General features: G+C 39.8%; 1 protein-coding gene across 5 annotated transcripts in view; it reads right to left on the reverse strand.

Annotated features, from left to right (window-relative positions):
• ANO6 (anoctamin 6) overlaps positions 1–23,047 on the reverse strand; it is a 230,075-nt gene that overhangs the window by 101,111 nt on the left and 105,917 nt on the right. For 3 of the 5 annotated variants that reach the window (XM_064284358.1, XM_064284355.1, XM_064284356.1), the window contains 2 exons: positions 20,187–20,261; positions 3,337–3,465 (listed from right to left, as the gene is read on the reverse strand). In XM_064284358.1, coding sequence (XP_064140428.1) covers positions 3,337–3,465; positions 20,187–20,261 — 204 coding nt within the window. The remainder of the gene's footprint in view (positions 1–3,336; positions 3,466–20,186; positions 20,262–23,047) is intronic. The other 2 variants (XM_064284357.1, XM_023555521.2) reach the window with 1 other exon arrangement.

A 23,047-nucleotide genomic window follows, 5' to 3' on the forward strand; every position in this document is an offset into this window, starting at 1 on the left:
ATAACGGAAAAAAGTCAACATGTCTGAAGCATGACCACGATAACCACACAGAAGGAGAACAGACATTCCACAAGTTCCTAAAACCCATGTTCTCTTTCCTATAAAACCTCCACCTGGCCTCCAGTTCAGGGAGACAGGTTTAGGAGGCAATCATTCCCGTCTGTCTTCTATATATCAATATATAATAAAGTTCTTGCTACCCACCTCACCCCTGTCTCACAATTGGCCATTTGCAGCATGCAGCTCTAACTCATGAAATTGCAATAACAACAGTAGGGTGTTTACTCCTCTACTATGTTTTTGATGTTTGTGGCCATATCACTTCTACTTTTCTCTACCCCTAAAAATTGTGTTTAACAATAATCTTTAGATCAGCCCCAGGCAAAGTGTTGCTTTATGAATTCAATATGATTTAGAGATAAATTTTTTTTCTCTCAAAGAAAAAGGATTTTAAAAACTGCCTTTCTTGGGTGAATAAGGCCTGAAAAAGGGTGTGAAAGCGCTAACAAATGTTTTTCCAGTTAATAAAAATGTGATTCCAAAGCTAAGCTTTGAATTTTGGTGGAATCTAAATTAAGTAATATGTAAAAATGCAGACTGAAAACACTTCAAAGGATGGCTTATAAAGACCAACATCATGGTATATCAATCCATAAATTCAAGGACTGTGAAAATTAATGACCATTTTTTCTCCTGATTTATGAGCATTACCCTGGGACCTATGTTTCTGTCTAAAGCAAATGCAGAACTTATTAATAATGTAAGATGCTCTAGGGGCCTTCCCCATGGCAGTAAAGCTCTTGTCTAAAACCAGAACTGTTTTCTTTATATTTTAATGGATTAGATCTGTTTAACTTACTTTATATAGTACTCAATCCAGCTCCACTGGTTTATGGATGCTTAATGAATATTTGATGATGGTGACTATGACTGCACAGATGACATCTCAGTGTTCACAGGAAAATGATAAAATACTCCAATCTATTTTACTCTAGTGGTAAAATTGTATAATAATGATAAAATTGAATAATAACAGATTAAGAGCCATGCCTTTTCACATACAGTGCATTGTTTTAAAGAAAATTCTAAATAAAAATGAAAAGTACAAGAATTGACATTTATTGTCAAATATGTGCCCCAAAATTAGATAACATTTATATATGCTATTTTATTTAATCCTAACCATAATCTTATGGACTAGGAATTGGGATTACCATTCTCCTGAATCTAAGATGCCACTGACTGTAAGGTGAGCCATTACTTTATGTACCAATAAGAAAAAACAGCTGATAGAACTATGACACATCGTTAGTAAGATTCACTCCAACTGGAGAGATGTAAAAATGGAAAAAAAAAAAAAGTATTTTAAAAAAAGTAGGCTGTGATATTGAGAGGAAAATTTGCCCAAGTCACACAGCCACTTAGCGCGGCTATGGCAAAGATAAGCTAGTTGTACACCAAAGACTCAAGGTCCTCTTCCAAAGTGTGGACTTCCTGCTGGAAATGGCTACCAGCCAGAAACTACATTTTCTACCTTCCTGAGTTCTGACCAACAGAATGTGAGCACAACTGATGTAGTTACTTCTAGGCCAAAGTGGTGAAGAAGCACATGTACTTTCTCCATCCTTTTACTTATCACATTTGCCATTTGTGTTGATGCCAAGCACGACCTTGACAACTACACGTTGAATACAGCAGAGTGACTAGGTTCCTGATTGACTGCAGGGAACAGAGTCTCATCCCCAAATCCTATGCCAAACAGGGATGCCACATTTGACTGTGACATGAGCAAAAAATAAACTTTTATTATATTAACCTACTATAAGTAGGGTTTCTTTTTTTTTGTCACAGCAACTAGAATTACTCCAACTAATATAGTGGAAGAGTAAGGATCTGAATGTCATGTTCCAAAGCCTGGGCTCATTCTGTTGTGCCACACAAATATAAAACTCCAAATTAACCACCTCCAAAACAAATTAAAACAAAACAGAAATGATTGCTCCTATTTTGAAAAGGTTTCATCACTTGGTTTGGGCAGAAATCAATAGATTGAAGATGAATATATTTCAAGGAGAAAGTTGAAAGAGGGACAATTAAACTTGGTGGCACAGTGGTTAAGTGCTCAGCTGTTCACCAAAAGGTCAGCAGTTTGAATCCACCAGCTGATCCTTGGAAACCCTACAGGGCAGTTCTACTGTATCCTATAGGGTCACTAATGAGCCGGAATCCACTAGATGGCAACACCTTTGGTTTTGGGGGTATGTATAATAGCACATGTGTGAGTGAAAAACAAAGAATGAGGGAGTGATTTCCAGAGTGGGAAAAAGTGACACTTCCATGTATGATCTTTTTTCCTGTCCTGTTTTAATCAAGTTTTGAGTAGGGGCAAAGAAGGTCCAGGAAGTTGGTATAACCTTGGTCTACAGCTTTAATATTTAGATTCATAGATGGCCTTGTTACCTGAAAGAGCCTGAAGTAAAAGAAAAGGGAGGATGGAGCAGCTTGACAGGTGAGGAAAGGGAGGTGGCAGAAAAGTTGAGAGGTCAGGAGCTCATGTTCTAGATTTAATACATGACCAGAGTTTGAACCCTGGCTCCACTACTTTCTAGGTAAAAATCTATGATCTTAGGTAATCATTTAATCTAAGTGTCAACTCTGTCATCCATAAAATGGTAAGGTAATAGAACTTGGGTGGTGTAAACTGTTAACTCAGCTGCTAAACCAAAGGCTGGAGGTTCGAGTCCATCCAGAGGCATCTTGGGAGAAAAGCCTGGAGATCTACTGAACAATTAGCCAATGAAAACTTTATGGAGCACAGTCCTACTCTGACACACATGGGGTTGCCCGGAGTCACAACTGACTAACGGTAACTGGCTCTTAATAGGACCTACCTCATAATGCTGTTCTGAGAATTAAATGAGAAGATTCATGCAAAATACCTGAGCAAGCGCATTCATTGAATGCTAGTTATTATAATTTTTGTTGGCACTATTAATTATTATCTTCCTTTCTCACTCAGTTGCAAATAGCTAGGTGTACTTTTAATGTAAATCTCTTCCACTCAAAACAAAAACGATTTCTTGAAAGAAAGACTGCCTTCAGGGTGAACACAACTGAGGCTAAGATGCCTGAGGAAGTTTCTGCTTCAAATTAAAAAAAAATTTTTGTTGTTACCATGCCTTGAGGGAACGATGAGCAGAGAAAGTCTGAAAATATGTTTGGTATAAGATATTTCAAACACCACCATTCATTTTATTGCTTACATAAGAATAGCACTTTTCTTCCCCATTTCACAATATTTTAAGGAATAAAAAGAAAATAGCACAAAAAACTTACCCGTTGTTTTTCATTTGAACCCTTTTTATTGTTCTCTTTTTTACTTTCATCTTCATACACTAGAACAAAGTCGATTCTTCTCTGGCCATCATTAAAAAAGAGGGAACCAGGTTTTCCATTAAATTCTTCCTGTGTGGAATAAAAAAATAAACTGTAATGTCAATTAAAAAAAAAATTGATATATAAGTGCTTATATCCTAGCTTTAATAGGCCCATTGGTATGTTCATAGAGAAAGAGAAATACATCCATTACTAGTTACTTAACCAGGTAGTCATGGTCACCATGATCTTACAAGTGCAGTCTTCTTGGTGAAAGTCCTTGAGCTGAACAGTGCAGCAAGTTTCTACAGATGCACGCGAATATATCAGAATTGTGTATGGAGCAGAATCATCCCAGAATTAGTCCTACCTCAAACAGCAAAAGAAGGACATCAAGATTGGAAAACAATATAGTAAACAGAGGTGCCTATCTGAAGGACTGAAATTTATTAAGGATAAAAATCTCAGAGAGATTCACTATGAAAATGCCAGTCCCTGGCCAGAGTATATATAATTGTAGATACCCTGTCAATAATAACTGTTTCATTTTAATTTTTGAGGACATATAGAAGAAAGGGGTTAAAATGGGCAATATTTCTGGACCGATGTCTCTCCCAGATACTCACAGTAGAATACGACATAGAAAGATCAGTATCTGATTTCTTCAACTAGTATTATCCAAGTATATAAAATAGACGGAGCCCTGAAGTGTTAGCTTACGATAAACAGCATCCATGAGGTAACCTCTCTATGCTTTCATGACTAGAAATCTATTTTCAGGCAACTTCTAAGTTACGGTATTCTTATTCTCCAATCCTCCTACCTACCTGGAGAAGGGGAGAAGAAAGGATATTTTTCTGAAAAGAAGGTGGCCCCTGGGCAATTTCCAAAATTATATGTGAGATGTCCAATATTTTTACTAAAAAAAATTGGAAATTCCCAATGTTTTCTGAGCTAATGGGGCAATATAGAAGATCAGAGTGAGAACGCATACGATTACAAGGATTGAGAAGTTTTCTGGTCTACTCTGTTCTCACTCACTGGTCTTTGTCAGATCAAAAACGTCAGCCATCTGAGATCTTAAAAGCTTGCAAGTAGCCATCTAAGACACAACATTGGTCTCTGCTCTTATGGAGCAAAAGAGAAAGAACACCAAAGACTCAAAGAAGAAACTTGTCTACAGGACTAATAGTCTACACAAACCACGGCCTCGTTTACCCTGAGACCAGAACTAGATGATGTCCGGCTACCACTCCCAACAATCCTGATCAGGGCCACAATAGATAGACCCTGATAGAATGGGTGAAAAATGTGCAACAGAACCTCAAATTCTTAAAAACTCTAGACTCACTGGTCAGATTGAGACTGGAGGACTCCCCACGACTTCTGCCCTGAGATACACTTTAAACCTTGAACCAAAACCAGTCTCTGAGGTCACCTTTTAGCTAGATAACAGACTGGCTCACAAAACATCACCCGCAAGTACTGTGCTCTTTTAAAAAATCATCTATATGAGACCAAACAGTCAACAATTACTTTAAAACAAAGATGAGAAGGTAAGGGGGGGCAGGCAAGGAAACTAGATTAATGGAAATAGAACAAGAATGGGAATAATGAGAATATTTAGGCATTGTGAAAAATGTAACCAATGTCACTGAACAATTTGTGTAGAAATAACCTGCTGAATAACCTAACCTGCTGTGTAAACCTTCACTGAAAACACAATAAAGTATTATTAAAAAACAAAACGACAACAAAAAATCTGCCAGACGAACGATTAAGGGCCATTAAAAATCTTTTCCTAGCTACCAACATTCCCCCAGAGCCAGAGCATTATGGCCTAGGCACCAAATAGAACATCTGGAGGAGAAATAAATACCATAATTACAAGTGACATGATGACATTCATACTGAACAAACGTTTGCTGTGCTACACAATTTCTGAAGTTAGGATCTCACCACGGTTCAACAAGCAGTCTTTGTAGCCAGACTGCCTGGTGACTGTGTGATCTTGAGCAGGTTATTTACCCTCTTTAAGCCTTAGTTTTTCCCAGTTATAAAATGTTAACAATAATACCTGCTTCATAGGTTTGTTGTAGCATTTAAGGAAACAATTCACGTAAAGAGCTAGTAAAGTGCCTAGAGTATGTTACATAAATTGTAGCTATTACTACTATCGATCCTCGGCTATTCTTGTCACACATTCACTAATTCATTCAGCAAATATTCACGCATTGTCTGCTACATGCCAGGTGCTGATCAAAGCACTGTAGTCACAGCAGTGAATAAGGCAAATATTTCGGCTTTCATGGAAATTATATTCTTGGGTAAAGACAGATATGAGAGAGAGAGGTAACATTCCAAGCAGAGGAACACCAGTTGGTACAAAATTCTTAGCCTAGGATATTCTTTGCTGTGGTCCCACCACAGAGAGGCCAGGGTGGTCACTGAGAGGGGAAGTGTGGTAGGAGGTGAGAGTGAGGCAGACAAAGCCCAGATCAGATATGCCTGGGGAACACAATTGGGTTTTTATTTAAGTGCCTTGAGAAGCTATTAGAAAGTTTTAAATTAGGGTAAGATAAGATTTCCCTGACCCTGATGTGGAGGAAGATTGCAGGAACAAGAACGGGAAGCAGGGCAAGTGGGACGCTATTGCAACAGTCCACATGATACAGAATTGTGGCTTGGACTGTGTTAGTAGCAGGGATCAAAGAGAGAGATGGAGACTTGAAATATATTTCAGAGGTGCAGGTGAAGGACTTGCAGATGTTTTGTACAGGAAGATGAGAGAAAGAAAAGAATGAAGAAGTCTCCAAGTTTTTTGCTAAAACAATTTAGTGTACTAGGGTGCTGCTCCTAAGAGGAAGTCTGGGGGAAATGCATGTTGCAGGGGGGTGGTGAGGGTGAGGGCAGAATAGTGTCCATATTGGATATACATGTACATAGTAAATATTTAGGAGTCCCTGAGTGGCACAAACAGTTAAGCCCTTGGCTACTAACTGAAGGTTGGTGGCTCAAATCCACCCAGAGAAGCCTCGGAAGAAAGGCCTGGTGATCTACTACCGAAAGACCACAGCCTTGGAAACCCTGTGGAGCAGTTCTACTCTGCACACATGAAGTTGCCAGGAATTGCAATCGACTGTATGGCAATTTTTTTTGTTTGTTTTTTAGTAAATATATAAAAACATGGAAGGGAGGTATATTCCAACTCCAAGAGAACATTTTACTCCTGGGAGAGATGATGAAGAATGGGATTATAGAAGCATGGGGGCTTCCACTCCACCTGTAACATTTTATTTCTTAAATTAGAAAGCTCTGAGCTGAATGTGACAAAATAATAAGATTAATTAAATCTGGATGGCGGGTACAGGGATCTTCATCACGTTACTCTCTGTGCTCTTAAATATTTTATTTTTAAATCAGAAGGGAAAAAAGACTACCCACAGCCCTGGAAAAACCCTGGTGGCACAGTGGTTAAGAGCTACAGCTGCTAACCAAATGGTCAGCAGTTCGAATCCTCCAGCTATTCCTTGGAAACCCTATGGGGCAGTTCTACTCTGTCCTATAGGGTCGCTATGAGCCGGAATTGATTCGACGGCAACAGATTTGTTTTTTTTTTTTTTTGGAATAGCTCTGGGAGTATTTTCTTAATAATGTTACTTATACACACACACTTTTTTAATAAGTGAGTTGAACAGTATACGCACCACAGGAGTCAGTTTGCTGCCTAGATACAAAACCCCTTTCTTTCAAAAAGACAAGAGCTTTTTGTTAGTGTCCTGGCTCTGTGAACATCCTGATATTCAAAATTTAACTTGGGCTCTAACTTCTCTGATTACGAGTACTTCTGGCCTAACCTGCTACATCTGAGCCGTAAGACTTCAAGCTGCTGATCCTGAGAGTCTGGTGTGAAATCCCTGAAGGCAATGTCTACAGCTTAGTTCTGGCACTATCTTCCATAAGAAGAATAAAGTTCAGTTTGTACCTGACCTCTCAGCAGAGCCAAGCTTCCTTAGTTCATGCAGTGCATTCTCAGAGCCTGGGGGGCTGTGGGCTGGATTACAAGCTCTGCTTCCTCCCTCCTTGACTGATGCACCTGAGCACTTGGATTAGCAAGAACACGAGAAAGATCTAGGGCTCTTTGCAGAACTACAATTATTTGCCAGGCTATGTTTTCACCATGATTTGTAATGCCCTAGCCATGTTTTCTGGTCATTTGTATGGTCCCCTACTCACAGTGTTCTCCTCAGCACTGTTAATGACAGCCTATGTCTAATTTTCTAACCTTTTAATCAGTTTTCATTAGCTCTCTCTGGACCTCACCACTTTATAGCAGGTATCATTTTATAACCTTATATGCCAGGAGATGCTTCAATATACACAAAGGCTACACTAGTAATTTGTGCCTGTCCCCAAATCCACAAGTGATGCCCTCTTCACAAACAAGTAAAAACAAAACAAAGCAGTGAGGATTTAGAGCTTCAAAGCTTTACAGCTTAAAAATAAACACTGGTAGAACACAGACCTAGTACAGTTTAAAGTCCTCTCTACTGCCATTTGGATGTGGATAGAATTGATACAATTTGCTCTGAGGAAAGACTGCAGTTTGTGTTCTCACACGGCTTGTCGGGATGCTTACATACGAATCCTGTCACTGCTCAAGAATTAGACTGATTTTTAACCGGCAAGCAATGTTTTTAATTTTTTCATTAAAAGCTGATGGGCGATTATATTTTACAGTCATTTGGTAGAACCATTTGAATGTCAACATGGTTGTAGCAAACTTATGTTCATTAAGTGTGATTAATTCTCCTCTGCATTCAGCATCAATTAGTACATCAACCAACTTTACCGCCACCACACCCCCTTCTCTTCACACTTTTGAGATCTATTTTTTGCTAAACGTATGAAACCTGATATTTGCTATTCATTTCCTCTTTTGCACCATGGAGCCTGTGAAGGTTTATGATAAGTATCTGAAGCGCCTTGCATTTAGCAGGTTATTCCACATGCAGAACGAATGCTGCCAACTTAAACTAGTTCAACAGGTAATCACTGTAGTATTATTTAACCAGAGATTCTAACCACAGAGAGGGTGACTCTGTCTTGAGACCTTTCCCATTCAGGGCACTGAGGGGCCAGGAAAACAAAGACACATCAGTGTCTGCTGAGGCCACTACCCAATTCTACTATTTGTAATTCCAGTTATTTAAAAACCAGTAAATAAGCTTTCTTTAGCATGAAGGCAATGATGGTTCAGTGGTAGAATTCTCACCTTACATGCGACAGACCTGGTTTCCATTCTCAGTCAATACACCTCATGCGTTGCCACCACCTGTCTCTCAGAGGAGGCTTGCATGTTGCTATGATGCAGAACAGGTTTCAGCAGAGCTTTCAGACTAAGACAGGCTAGGAAGAAAGGCTTGGCAATCTACTTCCAAAAATCAACCATTGAAAACCCTATGAACTGCAACGGTCTGATCCCCAACCCATCACAGCGATGGTATGGGACAGGGCAATATTTCGTTCTGTTGTGCATGGAGCTGCCGTGAGTAAGAAGACTCCACAGCTGCTAAAAACAACACCAAAGCCTTCCTTAAGAGTATTTAAAAACACTAACAGTCCCTGACTTTTCAGTTTCAGCCATACTCCTTTACGTCTCCCCTTCAAATTCTCCTCTTTTCAACAAGGATTTTACTATTGGTGACAACTAGGGCAGGTGCTAGAGGAAAATTTTGTGTGGAGGAAAAATGAATAACCTCTCAGAATGGAGATGGGGAGGTGGGAGAGAGTGGAATATATTCACAAAAACCTGATAAACATTGCAGATGTCTGAAAAGTGTACTAGCACAACTTGTTCTCTGTAGCCCACGTTCTGTTGCCTTTGGTGGAGTCCAGCAGGAGCTGGTTGAAGCTCTGCTCCGAAGAATGACGGCTGGAATGAGAACCACGTCTGTACACGGCTCCAGGCACTGTTCCCTCAGCTGTATAGGTTGGCAGTCTGCTCCCAGATTATCTGGCCTGCACACACATCTTTCTTGTGTGATGGGAGACCACGGCCCTTTGTTTGGAGGAAACCCCCACTGATTTGGCAACAATTGTCTTCATGAAATAACTAGGTCAAACTCTGATGTGGTATTATTAGAATGCAACGCCAAGGGAAAGACGGCCAGTTTTCCACTGCTATGAAACCCAGGTTTCCCATCTCTTGGCAGAGACATTCTTCTAAGCAATTGGGGGAAAGTGGAGAAACTCAACACGAGTTGGGAAAAGTATGTAGCAAACAAGAGAACTAGCCTAAATTATGAACAAAAAATGTGTGGCTGTTTAAAAACAACAACAAAAAAGGATTTTTCAATTTTCAGTAATAACTTCCATGATAGACCTAGTTCATTCAACAGGCCATTGACATGACAGAAAGCTGAAAAAAAAAAAAAAAATACTCCTCTCCTAATGTTTTGCTTCATGTAGAATAAGTAAAACTGTAATAATCTCTCAGAATAAATATTCATAATCTTACTTAGGTGACTGGTTATTCAGAAATGGGTTATTCAGGTCCTGACTTCTGCCTTCTTTCAGTATCTACTCAAATTTGATCTTTAGTCTTCTCTACTAAGTCAAATGCCAAAAAGATGAAACACAAGAAAACCTAAAAATTCAATTCTTCCTGTCTAACAGCTTAAGTTTAAAAACAAGTGAAGAGAAGGTTTAAGATTTATCAGGTAAAGTCACTTTTGAGATTCAAGCTATGTATGGTCACTGACTTTGGGAAATTTATTAACTCTTAAACTCACAGGATAATTTATTAATTGTAACCCTGAGTTGTTTTTTGTAGTTCATTGTCATTGAGCCAGTTCCTACTCATGGTGACCCCATGTGTGCAGAGTAGAGCTGCTCTGTAGGGTTTTCACCACTGTGACCTTTTGGAAGCAGATCACTTAGGCCTATCTTCTGAGATGCCTCTGGGTGGGTCTGAACCGCCAACCATTCAGCTAGTACTTGAGCACTTAACTAGGCAGATGTCTTCAATGCCAAGGCAATAAACAGAAATCTCTAGTTGTTACTACTTCTCCTTTCTTCCTGGAAAAAACATGCCAAGCAAATTTCCAATTATAGTTTACAACCTTATACCTGTTTTCACCCATTGCCTTCTCTGGTCCTATGAACACAAGATCCCATGAATTTGGCAGTCATTTGTTGTTTGTGGCATCCTGATCTAATATTAAACTAAAAGTTAAAGGTTTCAGTAGGCAAAAGGACTACCTACGGTCACTTGTCAGTATATCAAAATAAACCAAAACAACCCTGTCAACCACTGTAGAACAGTGACCGACCGCATCCATTTTCAGCTGTTTGGCTTTGGTATTTCACACTTGGGATGAAGAGGAGACATGCCTTGTCTGCGCAAGGGGAGAGCTGAGAAACAGAAGCTTGGCCGAGTAATGTAGGAGAGAGGAAATAAGAAAGGTGGCCAGAGGTGATTTACCTAAGTGAGGTTTTCCAGGCTTCCTTCCTCTCATCTGGCTTCTCCCCTTTTACTCCTGGGTAGCTCTTTCAACAAAAGAGCCTCAAAGGGCAGGACTGTCCTTACTCAAATCAGGACAAAAACGCAAGTAGCAACATTGCTCTGCCCAGTGCTTTCAAGCTAGAGCCATGAGTTTGAGAATGTGAAAACATGCTTTTTTGTTTGTTTTTTGCTACTGGCTAGGAAATACACGGGGGTACCAGTCCTGTCCCTGGAGCCGGTTAAGACCCCTAGCACTATAGGACAAGTGGTTAGAATGTCCTAGTGGACAGAAAGAGGAATCCAAAGTAAGTATTTTGCAGTAATCACTTGGTAGGACATTTTCTCATAAGCATGGGTTTATTCAATCTAAATGAAGAAAAAAAGAAAAAGTAAGTAACGGGATATTCATTCAGTAGCAATCTCTGAATGAAAGGTTACATTGGACTTTTCCTTGAAGGCTATGCTTCAGTTATATGAAGGGGGAGATACATGATGGTGAGGTCGGCGTTCTGGATGAAGAAAAAAGGAGACTGGGGTTAGAGAGGGCCTGGGGAAACACTGCCTGAATCTAACTGCTCTGTGGCGTTTAGGTTGGTCAGAGCTGAGCAGACCACCTTACTAAGCACCCTCCTGGAGCCCCCACAGAGACTCTGGAAGCAGTTCTTTGTGAGTTCATGAAATAACTTGCTGATTAACATTTGTCCGACAATACTTCTCAAGTGGCTACCAAAAAAACCCCACCAAACCCATTGCCACTGAGTTGATTTTGACTCACAGCGACCCTATAAGACAGAGTAAACTGCCCCATAGGGTTTCCAAGGAGCAGCTGGTGAATTCAAACTGCCAACCTTTTGGTTAGCAGCCGAGCTCTTAATCACTATGCCATCAGGGCTCCAAGGGCTCCTGAAAAGGGGTCCTCAAATAACCCTGCAAAACTAGGACTGAAAGTCTCATTTCATGATAAAGGAATCTCTCTTCCTATAATTAAAATGCTGAATTTAAATTATATGTCCAGGATCTAGCTAAAAAGCAGTCAGATTGAGATTTTTTGTTAATCTCTTGTTTAAGTTTAAGGGTGTTTGAAACTTGTCTTGAAGAGCAAGTGATATTGTCTGATTGTATCTCTAAAATTTCCAAACATCCTATGATGGTTAATTTTCCGTGTCAGTTTGGTGAGGCTATGGTGCCAGTTGTTTGGTCTATACTAGTCTAGATGTTACTGTGAAGGTGTTTTGCAGATGTGATTAATATTTACCATCAGTTGACTTTAAGTAAATAAAAGTAAAAAAGAAAAAACCTACTCTAAATAATGTGGTTGGGCCTCATCCAATCAGTTAAAGGCATTAAGAGCAAACACTGAGGCTTCCCAGAGAGGGAATTCTGCCTCAAGCCTGAAACACAGAAATCCTGCCTGAGTTTCCAGCCTGTAACCTGACCTACAGATTTTGGACTCAAGACTGCAATACCTATTCTTGCCAGCCTGCCCTACATATTTCAGACTTGCTAGCCCTCACAACCATATAAGCCAATTTCTTAAAATCTCTCTCTCTCTACATATATATATCCTGTTGGTTCTGTTCAGTCTGAGAACCCTGACTGATACACACCTCCTATTCCTGCCTGATATGGTTGTCATCTACTATGAGAATAGAGCCCATTCCAGGCTCATATGAATTAGTGGTGCCGACCTTTATACACAGCAGGTTGCAAAGAAGGTTTATTGTCTACCAATAATATTTGAGAAATTACGCTATGACAAAGAAACAATATCAAAACAATCACATAATTGAAGAGCAACTGATTGAGATATAGTCCTACCTATTCCTGCCCCCTCCCCCCGCCCTGGAAGCCCTGGTGGTGTAGTGGTTAAGTGCTACCGCTGCTAACCAAGAGGTCAGCAGTTCAAATCCACCAGGCGCTCCTTGGAAACTCCAGGGGGCAGTTCTACTCTGTCCTATAAGGTTGCTATGAGTCGGAATCAACTCGATGGCAGTGGGTTTGGTTTGGGTTTTGTTAATTTTTTTATAGTGGAGTTAGGCAGACTAAAACCTAAGTAAAAACTGGAGCTTTTTTTCCTTTAGACAACTGTGCAAGATACTGCAGAGATAGAAGAGACCAAGTAAAATTTTATTTAGATAACCTCTTCAGCCTATAATATACTTCATAGTTAAGAAAATGCAAATTGCAAAGAAAAATGGCAAGAATTGAGCTTCAAACATGCCAAGAATTCAGCAGGTATAACAGGCACAAGGGTGAAGATAGAAAGACCAGTTTTGGAAGAAGCCAGGGTAGGGGGGAAGGAAGTGTCATATTTCTAACTAGGATAAGGAGAAGTTTGTGGACATACTGTGGAGCCACACAGGAAGTCTGCTCAATGAATGGTATCTGTTGGGGGACAGTGGGGGAGGTGAGTGAGCATGTTTTTGGCTGGACCAGGTTTTCAGAAATGTGTTGACAGGAAAGAAGCCTGGTGGAAAAGGGGCCCATTGAAGTAGGAGAGTGTATCCCGAACCGAGGACTCCAAGTCTGTTTTACAGTCAAACGTGTCAGAATGTTCCAAGAATGTCCCTTGGTGGTGACTCTGTGATGATCAAGGTGTACTCAGAAGTGACCCAGGATGATTTCCGTACAAATCACACTGTCTCCTGCCCCACTGTTAACCACACTGTAAACTTCTGAAGGTCAGTGGCCAGGTCTTGTTCACCTCTGAATTCTCTGCTGAGCCTTTCCATGTAGCAGGAGCTCGGTTTATTTTTTTCTTGGAATAAAAATGGCTCTATTATTTCTTCTGATTATAAAAGTGATATGTACTCATTGCAAAAAAAAAAAAAATTCTGAAAATACAGAAAAGTATAAAGGAAAAAATAAAAGTCATATGTAATCTCATCTCCCAGCGACTAGCTGAGCCCATTAATATTTTGGAGTACACACACACACACCAAAGTGCATCATGTTTAATGGCTGTAATATAATCTAGTTAAACAGTCTTCCACTGATGAACACATAAGTTGTTTCCAAATTTTCTGCTTTTATAAACATTGCTGCAGTGAGCGTCCTTGTACATACATATTTGTGTACATGTCCAATTACTGTTTCCTAAGCCTAAATTCTAGAGGCAGATTTTAAGTAGCATGCCCCTTTTAAAAGCTTTTGATATATAGGTTGCTAAACTGTCATCCAAAATATCTCTAACAATTAACACTCACCAGCAGACTATGACAGTATGAGAGTGCCTGGTTCTACCCTGACTTGATTATAGTCTTTTTCGCACTTCCCGATAAGGCAGTCGATACATCTCTGTATGTTTTCTTCATTTGCACTTTTCACCTAACCTTTTTATGCATACTGCCCAGCTGAATTACTTATTTTGGGAACTGCCTATTAATATCCTTGACCCAAATGAACTACCATTATTTAATCCCTTTGCAGCAGGTTCTTTTGGGTTGTACTGATGATCTACAGATCTAAAGATTGCAAAGGCAATGGGGCAAGTGGGTAAAGGGTGACATGGGCTGATAGTATTCAGTGTTATTTGGTCTTGGACGCCTGGCTGCTAAATGGGGGACAGCAGCAAACACCTGGAAAGGTAAGCACTCAGTGTGAGATGTGGAAGTAAGAGATAGGGGCAAGGCCCACTCAAGCCTGAATGATGCGTGGACCAAGCAATCTAATGCACTCTAAGTAGAAATGGAGGTGATTTATAACCACTGCGGACCCTGGCATCCGTTAGAACGTGCAGAATGTGGTGTTCAGTGAGACACTACCTGAAAGGATAGCTGCTGCTGGGAGTAGGGGGTGTCCCAAATGCTCTTGGGTTGTGCCGTTTAAGGAAAGAGGAGAGGGAATAGTGTATACAGTGACCTCTGTACAATTAATTTTTACAAAATAAGTCTCAAAAGGAAAAGGGAGAAATATTCCAGGGCACTGTCAGGCAGCCCTGGGTTCAGCAATGTTGACATGTTTTCTGAAATGTAGACATTTAACTAGATGTACCATACTAATTTTAGGAGGTCATCACCCTCCTGCTGACTGACTTCCTGTTATACTTTACATGCCACCTGTGTAACATCCAAACATCAGTTATTTGTTTTGACTCATACATAGCTTTTGGTTTAGAACTTACTACTTATTTTAGTTTATAAATGATGTCTGAGGCAAGTTAAATCAATGTACAAATTCTTAAAAAATAGTTGTGCTACTTTACATTGGTACATGTCTTTAACTAGTTCCCAAATAGCTGAACTTGTTAGTGTCAGTCATTTCTCATAAGGGATGGATATATTTCATTGATAAATATCATTAGATTCTGCCACAAAGATGCTTTTGTTGTTGCCATATGAGAGAATGTTCACATGCCAAGAGCCTCTTGATTTGGTGTATGCAATTTGCCTTTGTTGCCCTTTCCCTACACTAAAATAAACTCTCCAACCCATTGCCCTTGCGGCAATTCCAACTCACAGCGACCCTACAGGACAGAGTAGAACTGTCCCCATAGGATTTCCAAGGCTGTAATCTTTACAGAAGCAGGCTGCCACATACTTCTCCCATGGAGTGGCTGGTGGGTTCAAACTACTGACCTTCTGGTTAGCAGCCAAACACTTAGCCACTGTGCCAGAGTTCCTTAAGATAAGCTCTAGGGTTCTATTGTCGGAACCTCACATTTTACATGCCTGGTGAGGCTGATGGCATGGCGTCTCAAGCGTAATTATTGTTAAATATTACCCTCTAGGCCATGCCAAGGAAGCTGTAGTTTTATCAAATGAAGCTGTCTTACAATTCTAAATATTATAGTCTTAAAACTTCTGAACTAGCTATAGGAAACATGAAAAGAAAATTCTGAAGTGGCCTTTAAAATGAAACTTCCACAGTAGGGGCAAGAAAGATGGGAAAACGGACAGGGAGAACCCAGGGAGGAAGCGGGGAGCATGCTGACACGTTCAGGGGGTTGCAACCAAGGTCACGAAACAAGCAGCGTATAAATTGTTGAATAAGAAACTAATTTGCTCTGTAAACTTCCACCTAAACAACAACAAAATGTTTAAAAGAATAAAAATAAAATAAAATAAAGCTTCCTTAAAAGGCAGTAAGTGACTAAGGTTGATAATAAGCTTTCTATTGTTGGAAGATGCTTAGTTAGGAGAGCCTTCTCACAGTGAAGGGATTCTCATTTAACCTGTTCCTTACACCCACAGAATTTGGATTGGGATTTTCAATAAATAACATGACTTCAAATTTTCTTTGCTTTCCTATTTTTCCATACACTTTCCACAATTTCATAATCTCAGTTTAGCCTTCCTTTAAGGTAATGTGTAGAAAAGAAGGGGAACAGATGAAGGAAAGTCAAAAAGTGAAAAGAAACGAGAAAATGTGGACATGACTATAGTGGTTGTTTTCATCTTTTCCTTTTCTAGAAGGTACCATTGTCCGTTTGTTCTGATTCATCTGGTGGTGTAAAATTGGTAAAAAGAATTTGGGACGGTGTAAGTGTAAAATATTTTTGACAAAGTGTTAGGAAGGATAAAGTGATAGATGTGATAAAACAAGACAGCAAGTACCATGGAATGTGGAAGAGTACTATTATCCTCCCTGAGACTAACCTCTTAAAGTTTCAACATCTCAAAGGTGTCTCACTTTGCTTTTAATATCCCATTATGGATTTAGAACCCATCTATTTACCTTTTTTTTTTTTTTTAACTTATTAGCATTTTCAGTTTCTACCACCCCCCAAAGAATATTCTGTAGGCAAGTGGTTGTCCTAAACTACATTTTTGAATCTTTAAGAAATAGTTCCCAATCTCATATTCTGGGATTAGCTGGAGACCAAATTAATATTCCTACAACCATATTTTTCACGACTTAATGGGCTTTCATAATATTCTATCTACAACTTTAAGATACTTAGTCTTAAGGAACAGTAATTTAACTTCACTTCATAACCACAGGTTCCCCTCCACCCATTCTCTTGTTCCTCTTGTTGTTCTTAGATGCCCTTGAGTCGCTTCTGACTCATAGCAACCCTACCTACAATAGAATGAAACACTGCTTAGTCCTGGGCCATCCTCACAATTGTTGCTATGCTTGAGGCCACTGTTGCAGCCATTGTGTTAATCCATCTCATTGACAGACTTCCTCTTTTTCGCTGACCTTTTCCTTTACCAAGCATGATGTCCTTCTCCAGGGACTGGTCCTGCCTGATGACATGTCCAAAGTACATGAGATGAAGTCTTGCCATCCTTGCTTCTAAGGAGCATTCTGGCTGTACTTCTTCCAAGATAAACTTGTTCATTCTTCTGGAAGTCCATGGTATCAATATCCTTCACTAACACTATAATTCAAATGCATCAATCCTTCTTCAGTCTTCCTTACTCACTGCCTAGTTTTCACATGCATATGAGGTGATGGAAAATACCATGGCTTGGGTCAGGCACACCTTGGTCCTCAAAGTGGCACTGTTGCTTTTTAACGTTTTATAGAGACCTTTTGCAGCAGATTTGCCCAATGCAATATGTCGTATGTTCTTCATGGCTGCTGATTCCATGGGCATTGATTGTGGATCCAAGTGAAATGAAATCCTCGACAATTTCAACATTTTCTCTGTTTATCAAGATGTTGTTTATTGGTCCAGTTGGAAGGATTTTTGTTTTCTTTATGCTGAGGTATAATTCATACTGAAGGCTGTAGTCTTTGATCTTCCTCGGTAAGTGCTTCAAATCCTTGTTGCTTTTCAGCAAGCAAGGTTGTCATCTGCATATCTCAGGTTGTTAATGCCCTTCTTCTTCATGTAATCCATCTTCTCGAATTACATGCTCAGCATATAGATTGAACAAGTATGGTGAAAGAATACAACCCTGATTCACGACTTTCTGATTTTAAACCATGCAGTATCCCCTTGTTCTTTCTGAACGAATGCCTCTTGGTCCATGTGAACAAAATTAAGCGTTGCTCTTAGCTAGCCATATTTCCACTGCCTCTAACCTATTGTCATTGCATTGATTCTGACTCATAGCAATGCTACAGGACAGAGTAAAACTGTCCCATGGGGTTTCCTAGGCTGCAATCTTTACAGAAACAGACTCACACATCTTTCTCCCTCGAAGCAGCTGGTGGGTTTCAACCGCCAACCTTTCCATTAGCAGGCAAGCGCTTAACCACTGCACTACCAGGGCTCCTTCAACTGCCTCTAGCACATCTATTTTGAATTCTTGGAAAATCCAACTGGTTATGACTCTGAGATACTAGAAGTTCTTACTCACCAAATCCATAGCTATGAATTGTTCCTCTTTTCTCAGTCACCTGTGTCACATGATCCCCAAATTTCATGATTTTAAATGAAGAGCCAATCTCATAGAAGGCAGTTATAATCTGAGAATGAATAGAAGGGGGAGTTTCGTGCTGTAGCTATTCTGACAGTTGAGCTGAAGAAGACAAATAAGGTGTAACTGAGGGTGTAACCAAAGAAGCCCTGGAGGTACAGTGGTTAAAAGCTCGGCTGCCGACCAAAAGGTCAGTGGTTTGAACCCACTGGCTGCTCTGCAGGAGAAAAATGTGGCAGTCTGCTTCTGTGAAGACTACAGTCTTGGAAACCCTATGGGGCAGTTCTACTCTGTCCTATAGGGTCTCTAAGAATCGGAATCAATTTGATGGCAGTGGGTTTGGGTTTTTTGTTTGTTTTGTTTTGTTTTGAGGGTGTAATCAAGGTTGCCAGTCTTAGCTCTTTATTAGGTTCCCATACAATTCTTCCTCTACAGACTCCCATAATGTCACAACCCATCACTACAACACCTGTCTGACAGTCATCTAAGTGTTTTCCTGGTATGGCAAGATTTCTTCGGTAAGCTCTTTGTCTCTCACAGGAGGTTTCCATTTACAGTCTAAGAACTGCCCTGAGTTATTTTTTAGCTTTTCAGCTGCTCAAGGTTTGCAGCACAAGAGTCCTGTCATCAGCTGTAAACTTCCCCTCTGACTGTTTTGTCCTGTATACCCCTTGGCCATCATCTTCTCAGACTACTGCTCCTGGGATAGATGTTTGCGACGTCACTCACAGCAAGGGAAAGAAAAGCAAATCAGAGCCTCTAGCACCCAGCAAAGGAGGAGATTGTGACAACAAAACAGGTATCAGTTGGTTAATGTGTATATATATAGAAAACATTCTCTCCTTTAACTCAAGAAGCAGTTTATAAGAATGACTGTGCTTCGTGGTATGAAAATGAGGATACACAGATGTTTTAAAAACAAAACAAAAAACCCAAATGACTCGCGTAAAACAATGGTGCAAAAATGTTTTACACTAACTTCAGATAATAAATAAATAAAACCTTACAAAAATCCTCTTTCCATCGACCATTTGGAATTGTCAAGAAATAAAGTGCTCTGGGGCAGGAAAACCGGATGAATGGAAACAGAGAACTCAGGCTAGAAATGGGGAGAGTGATGACACATTCCGGGGATTGCAATCAATGTCAGGGAACACTCTGTGCATAAATTATTGAATGGGAAACTCATTTGCTCCATAAACGTTCACCTAAAGCACACATACACAAAAGAACATATAACCATCTCTGGGGGATTCGAATTTCCAACCTTTTGGTTAGCAGCTGGCTCATTAACTGCTGGCACCACTCTTTCTTCTATAATTGTAAAGTTGAACCTTGTTTCACATTTGTTGACAGTTTTTGTTTATTTATAACATCTACTTTTCTGTTTTGGTCTTTTGCTTCTGCCTATTGATTGGTAAGAGATTTTTACACATTAAAGATATTAACTTTTTTCACATATGCTACATTAATTTTTCTCCAGTTTTTGGTTTATCTTTTAATTTTGTTAATGGTATTTTTGATGTGCATAAACTTTTTAATTTTTATGCAGCCAAAAGTATATTTTCTGATAAAAGTTTCTTCTATGGTTTTTATGCTTTAAAAGACCTTCCCTATCTCAAGATATTGGAGTCTCTGGGTGGTACGAATGGTTAAGCACTTGACTACTCACCAAAAGGCTGGTGGTTTGAACCCATCCAGGGGCACCTGAAAGATTATAGCCTTGAAAGCCCTATGGAGCACAGTTCCATTCTGCAACATGTGTGGTTGCCATGTATTGGAACTGACGCAACAGTAACTTTTTTTTTTTTAATCTCAAGACCAAAATAAAGTTCAGTTATATTAATTAGTGTGAGGTAGGTACAAACGTCATTTTCCCCCAAAAGTTGAATAGTTCTTCCAGTACATTTACGGAACAAGCCCCCTTCCCAATGTGCTATGTTTTGGAGGCATGGCTCCCACTCACTTTAGGTACTGATCCCTACCTTTACCTGCCAAAGGCTGTGTGGCTCCTCTTCTTCTTGAGCCTTATTATCTGGAGATAGAACCCTCTTCCTACCTAGTCCCTAGGCAGAGAGAGAAGAGTGAAGGTATGATCACCCTGGTCTTAACCCCACTTTAATCTTCTTTTTTTTTCCATTAGTCTCTGCCATCTTCCTCTCCAATCCCTCTTAGGTCCACAGTTTAAGTTCAGATTCTTCCACTCACATTTTCAAGTTGTATGGTATTTTTCAGAAATGTAATTTGGGATTAAATACAGATGGAAAACAAATATGGTTACTCCAATCAACCAAAACAAATATGGTTGTGCCAATCAACAATATTCTCAAAAAACAAAGGAAAAAGATCAAGTGAAACAGATCCCACAGAGATCATTTCAAATTTTCAAAAAATTTTATAAGCTACTACACTAATTGTGGAGCCCTGGTGTCACTGTGGTTAAGAGCTTAGCTGCTAACCAAATGATCAGCAGTTCGAATCTACCAGCCGTTCTTTGGAAACCCTATGGGGCAGTTCAACTCTCTCCTGTAGTCACAACTGACTTGACGGCAATGGGTACACTAATTGTACATGATATATGGTAAACACTCAATAAATGTTTATTGAAGGGAAAAAATTATCTAGTTAGGGCTGTAAACACAGACATTGGGTAGAGTTTCAGATTTCAGAATTTTTATTGCCAAGATATTTTATGCAGACTAATGAAAAAAATACAGAAGAGAAAATCATCTAAAATTTCCTCATAAGAAACTGCATTATGGTTCATAATTAAGTAAACATCAGATATTTTCGGGGTACCTAGAAACCAGTGTGAGGTTTACTTCTGCAATACCTAGAGGAGTCATCATATTTAAAAAAAATTAATTTTCAGGGCCCCTCTTATTCACACTTCTATTGATTAAATCTCCTTTAGAAAACTAAGATGCTTGTTAGATATGACAACAGGCAACACAGATAAATTAAAAGTAGTCACAGTCATCAAATACCTTGTGCGTGTAGTAGACACTGGACTTCAGGTTAACCCAAGCTTTATTTCCAACTCCACTCTCTTCTTCCTACTTCTGCTATAAACTAAAACAAACTAACAAAAAAACCCATTGCCACTGAGTTGATTCCGACTCATAATGACCCTATATGACAGAGGAGAATTGCCCCATAGGGTTTCCAAGGAGTGGCTGGTGGATTTGAACTGCCGAACTTTTGGTTAGCAGCCTGAGCTCTTAACCCCTGCATCATCAGGCTATATAACTAAACACCTGATCTCCTAGTTTCCCTTGAGAAGCCATGTTACGCAGTTCTGGCCAATGAGATACAAACAGAAGTCTGCAGGTACAGCCTCTTTCCTTTCCCTCTTACATTCTGGAACATATTTATGATATGTGGTAGGCAGCCTCCAGGACAGCCCCCAGTATTGCATGCCTCCTGTTATTCATACTCTTGTGTGGTCCCTTCCCACATTATATCAGGGTTGGCCTGTGCGACCAATGATATGGCAGAAGTGATGATAATCTCTTCTACCACTTCTGTACTGTGTGTGCATGTACTCTCTCCCTCTGTCTCATCATTCACTGTGGGGAAGCCAGCTGCCATGTGGTGAGTAGCCCTGTGGAGAGGTCCATGCGGTGAGGAACTAAAGCCTCCTGCCAACAGTCATGCTGAGTTGAGAAGTGGCTCTTCAGCTCAGCCAAGCCTTCAGATAACTGAACTGTAGCCCCAGCTTATATCTTGACTGAGACCTCATGAGAGACCTCGGGCCAGAACTACCCAGCTAAGCCACTCCTAAATTCCTGATTCTCAGAAACCCTGTGAGATAATAAATGTTAGTTGTCTTTAAAAAAGAAAGAAAAACAAAGTGCTCTGAGGCGATGGAATTTTAGATAATTAAACTTAGTACAAATGAGAGCAACAAAAAGTCTACTTTTACCTTTTCGTGCTAGAAATCATCTTAAATATACCAGCTGCCGTTGAATCGACTCTGACTCATGACGACCACATGAAAATGTCAGAGTAGAACTGTCCTCCATAGGGTTTTCAGTGGCTTATTTTTCAAAAGTAGACTGCCGTGCCTTTCTTCCAAGGCACCACTAAGTAGTCTCAAGCCTCTAGCTTTCCAGTTAGCGGCTAAATGCATTCACCATTTGCAGAACCCAGGGACTCCTGCCTTCAACAGAGTACACAGTATTTTTTTTATATCTTAAAGAGAGGATACTGAACATAACTTAAGCTTTCTTTATTATTTACAAATTAAAGTAGAAGGAAGCCAAAAATAATAGCACAGAACATGGGGCTTTGGTGTCTGGCAGAGCTAGGTTCAAATCGCAACTCTGCCACACACAACTAGCTGTGTGCCTTTGTGTGTGTGTGTGTGTTATCTCCTTAAAGCTAAACTTATTCATCTGTAAAAAGGTGAAAATCATAAAAAGAAATGCATGGTTACTGTGAAGATTAAATGAGATGATGCACGCAAAGCAATCGTGCAGAGCCTGGAACACAGTAAAAGCTCAGTAACTGTGAGCTGTCGGTGTTCTTTATTTTCACATGTAACAGTTCTTTACTGAATACTTGGTGGTGTTGAATGCATTCACATACCTTATAATCATTAGGAACCTCCATCTGCATCTTGCTTTTGCTCTCTTCCACCAACCAAGCTATCATGGGGCCAGTTCTTTTAGCTATCAGTTTACCTGCACTACCCTTTTATTTGTTGATTCTAATCTGCTTTGAATTTGGCCACCAGATTGACTGAATTTGTTGAATTTCTTTGAAATTATGCCTGAGTGCTTTGGTTCTGGACGTCAGAGGCCTTTTAGATTTCTTCAGGTTCTAAGTAAAATTTGATGGAAGTGGAGGG

Source organism: Loxodonta africana, chromosome 4, assembly GCF_030014295.1.
Source record: "Loxodonta africana isolate mLoxAfr1 chromosome 4, mLoxAfr1.hap2, whole genome shotgun sequence".
Classification (NCBI taxonomy): domain Eukaryota; kingdom Metazoa; phylum Chordata; class Mammalia; order Proboscidea; family Elephantidae; genus Loxodonta; species Loxodonta africana.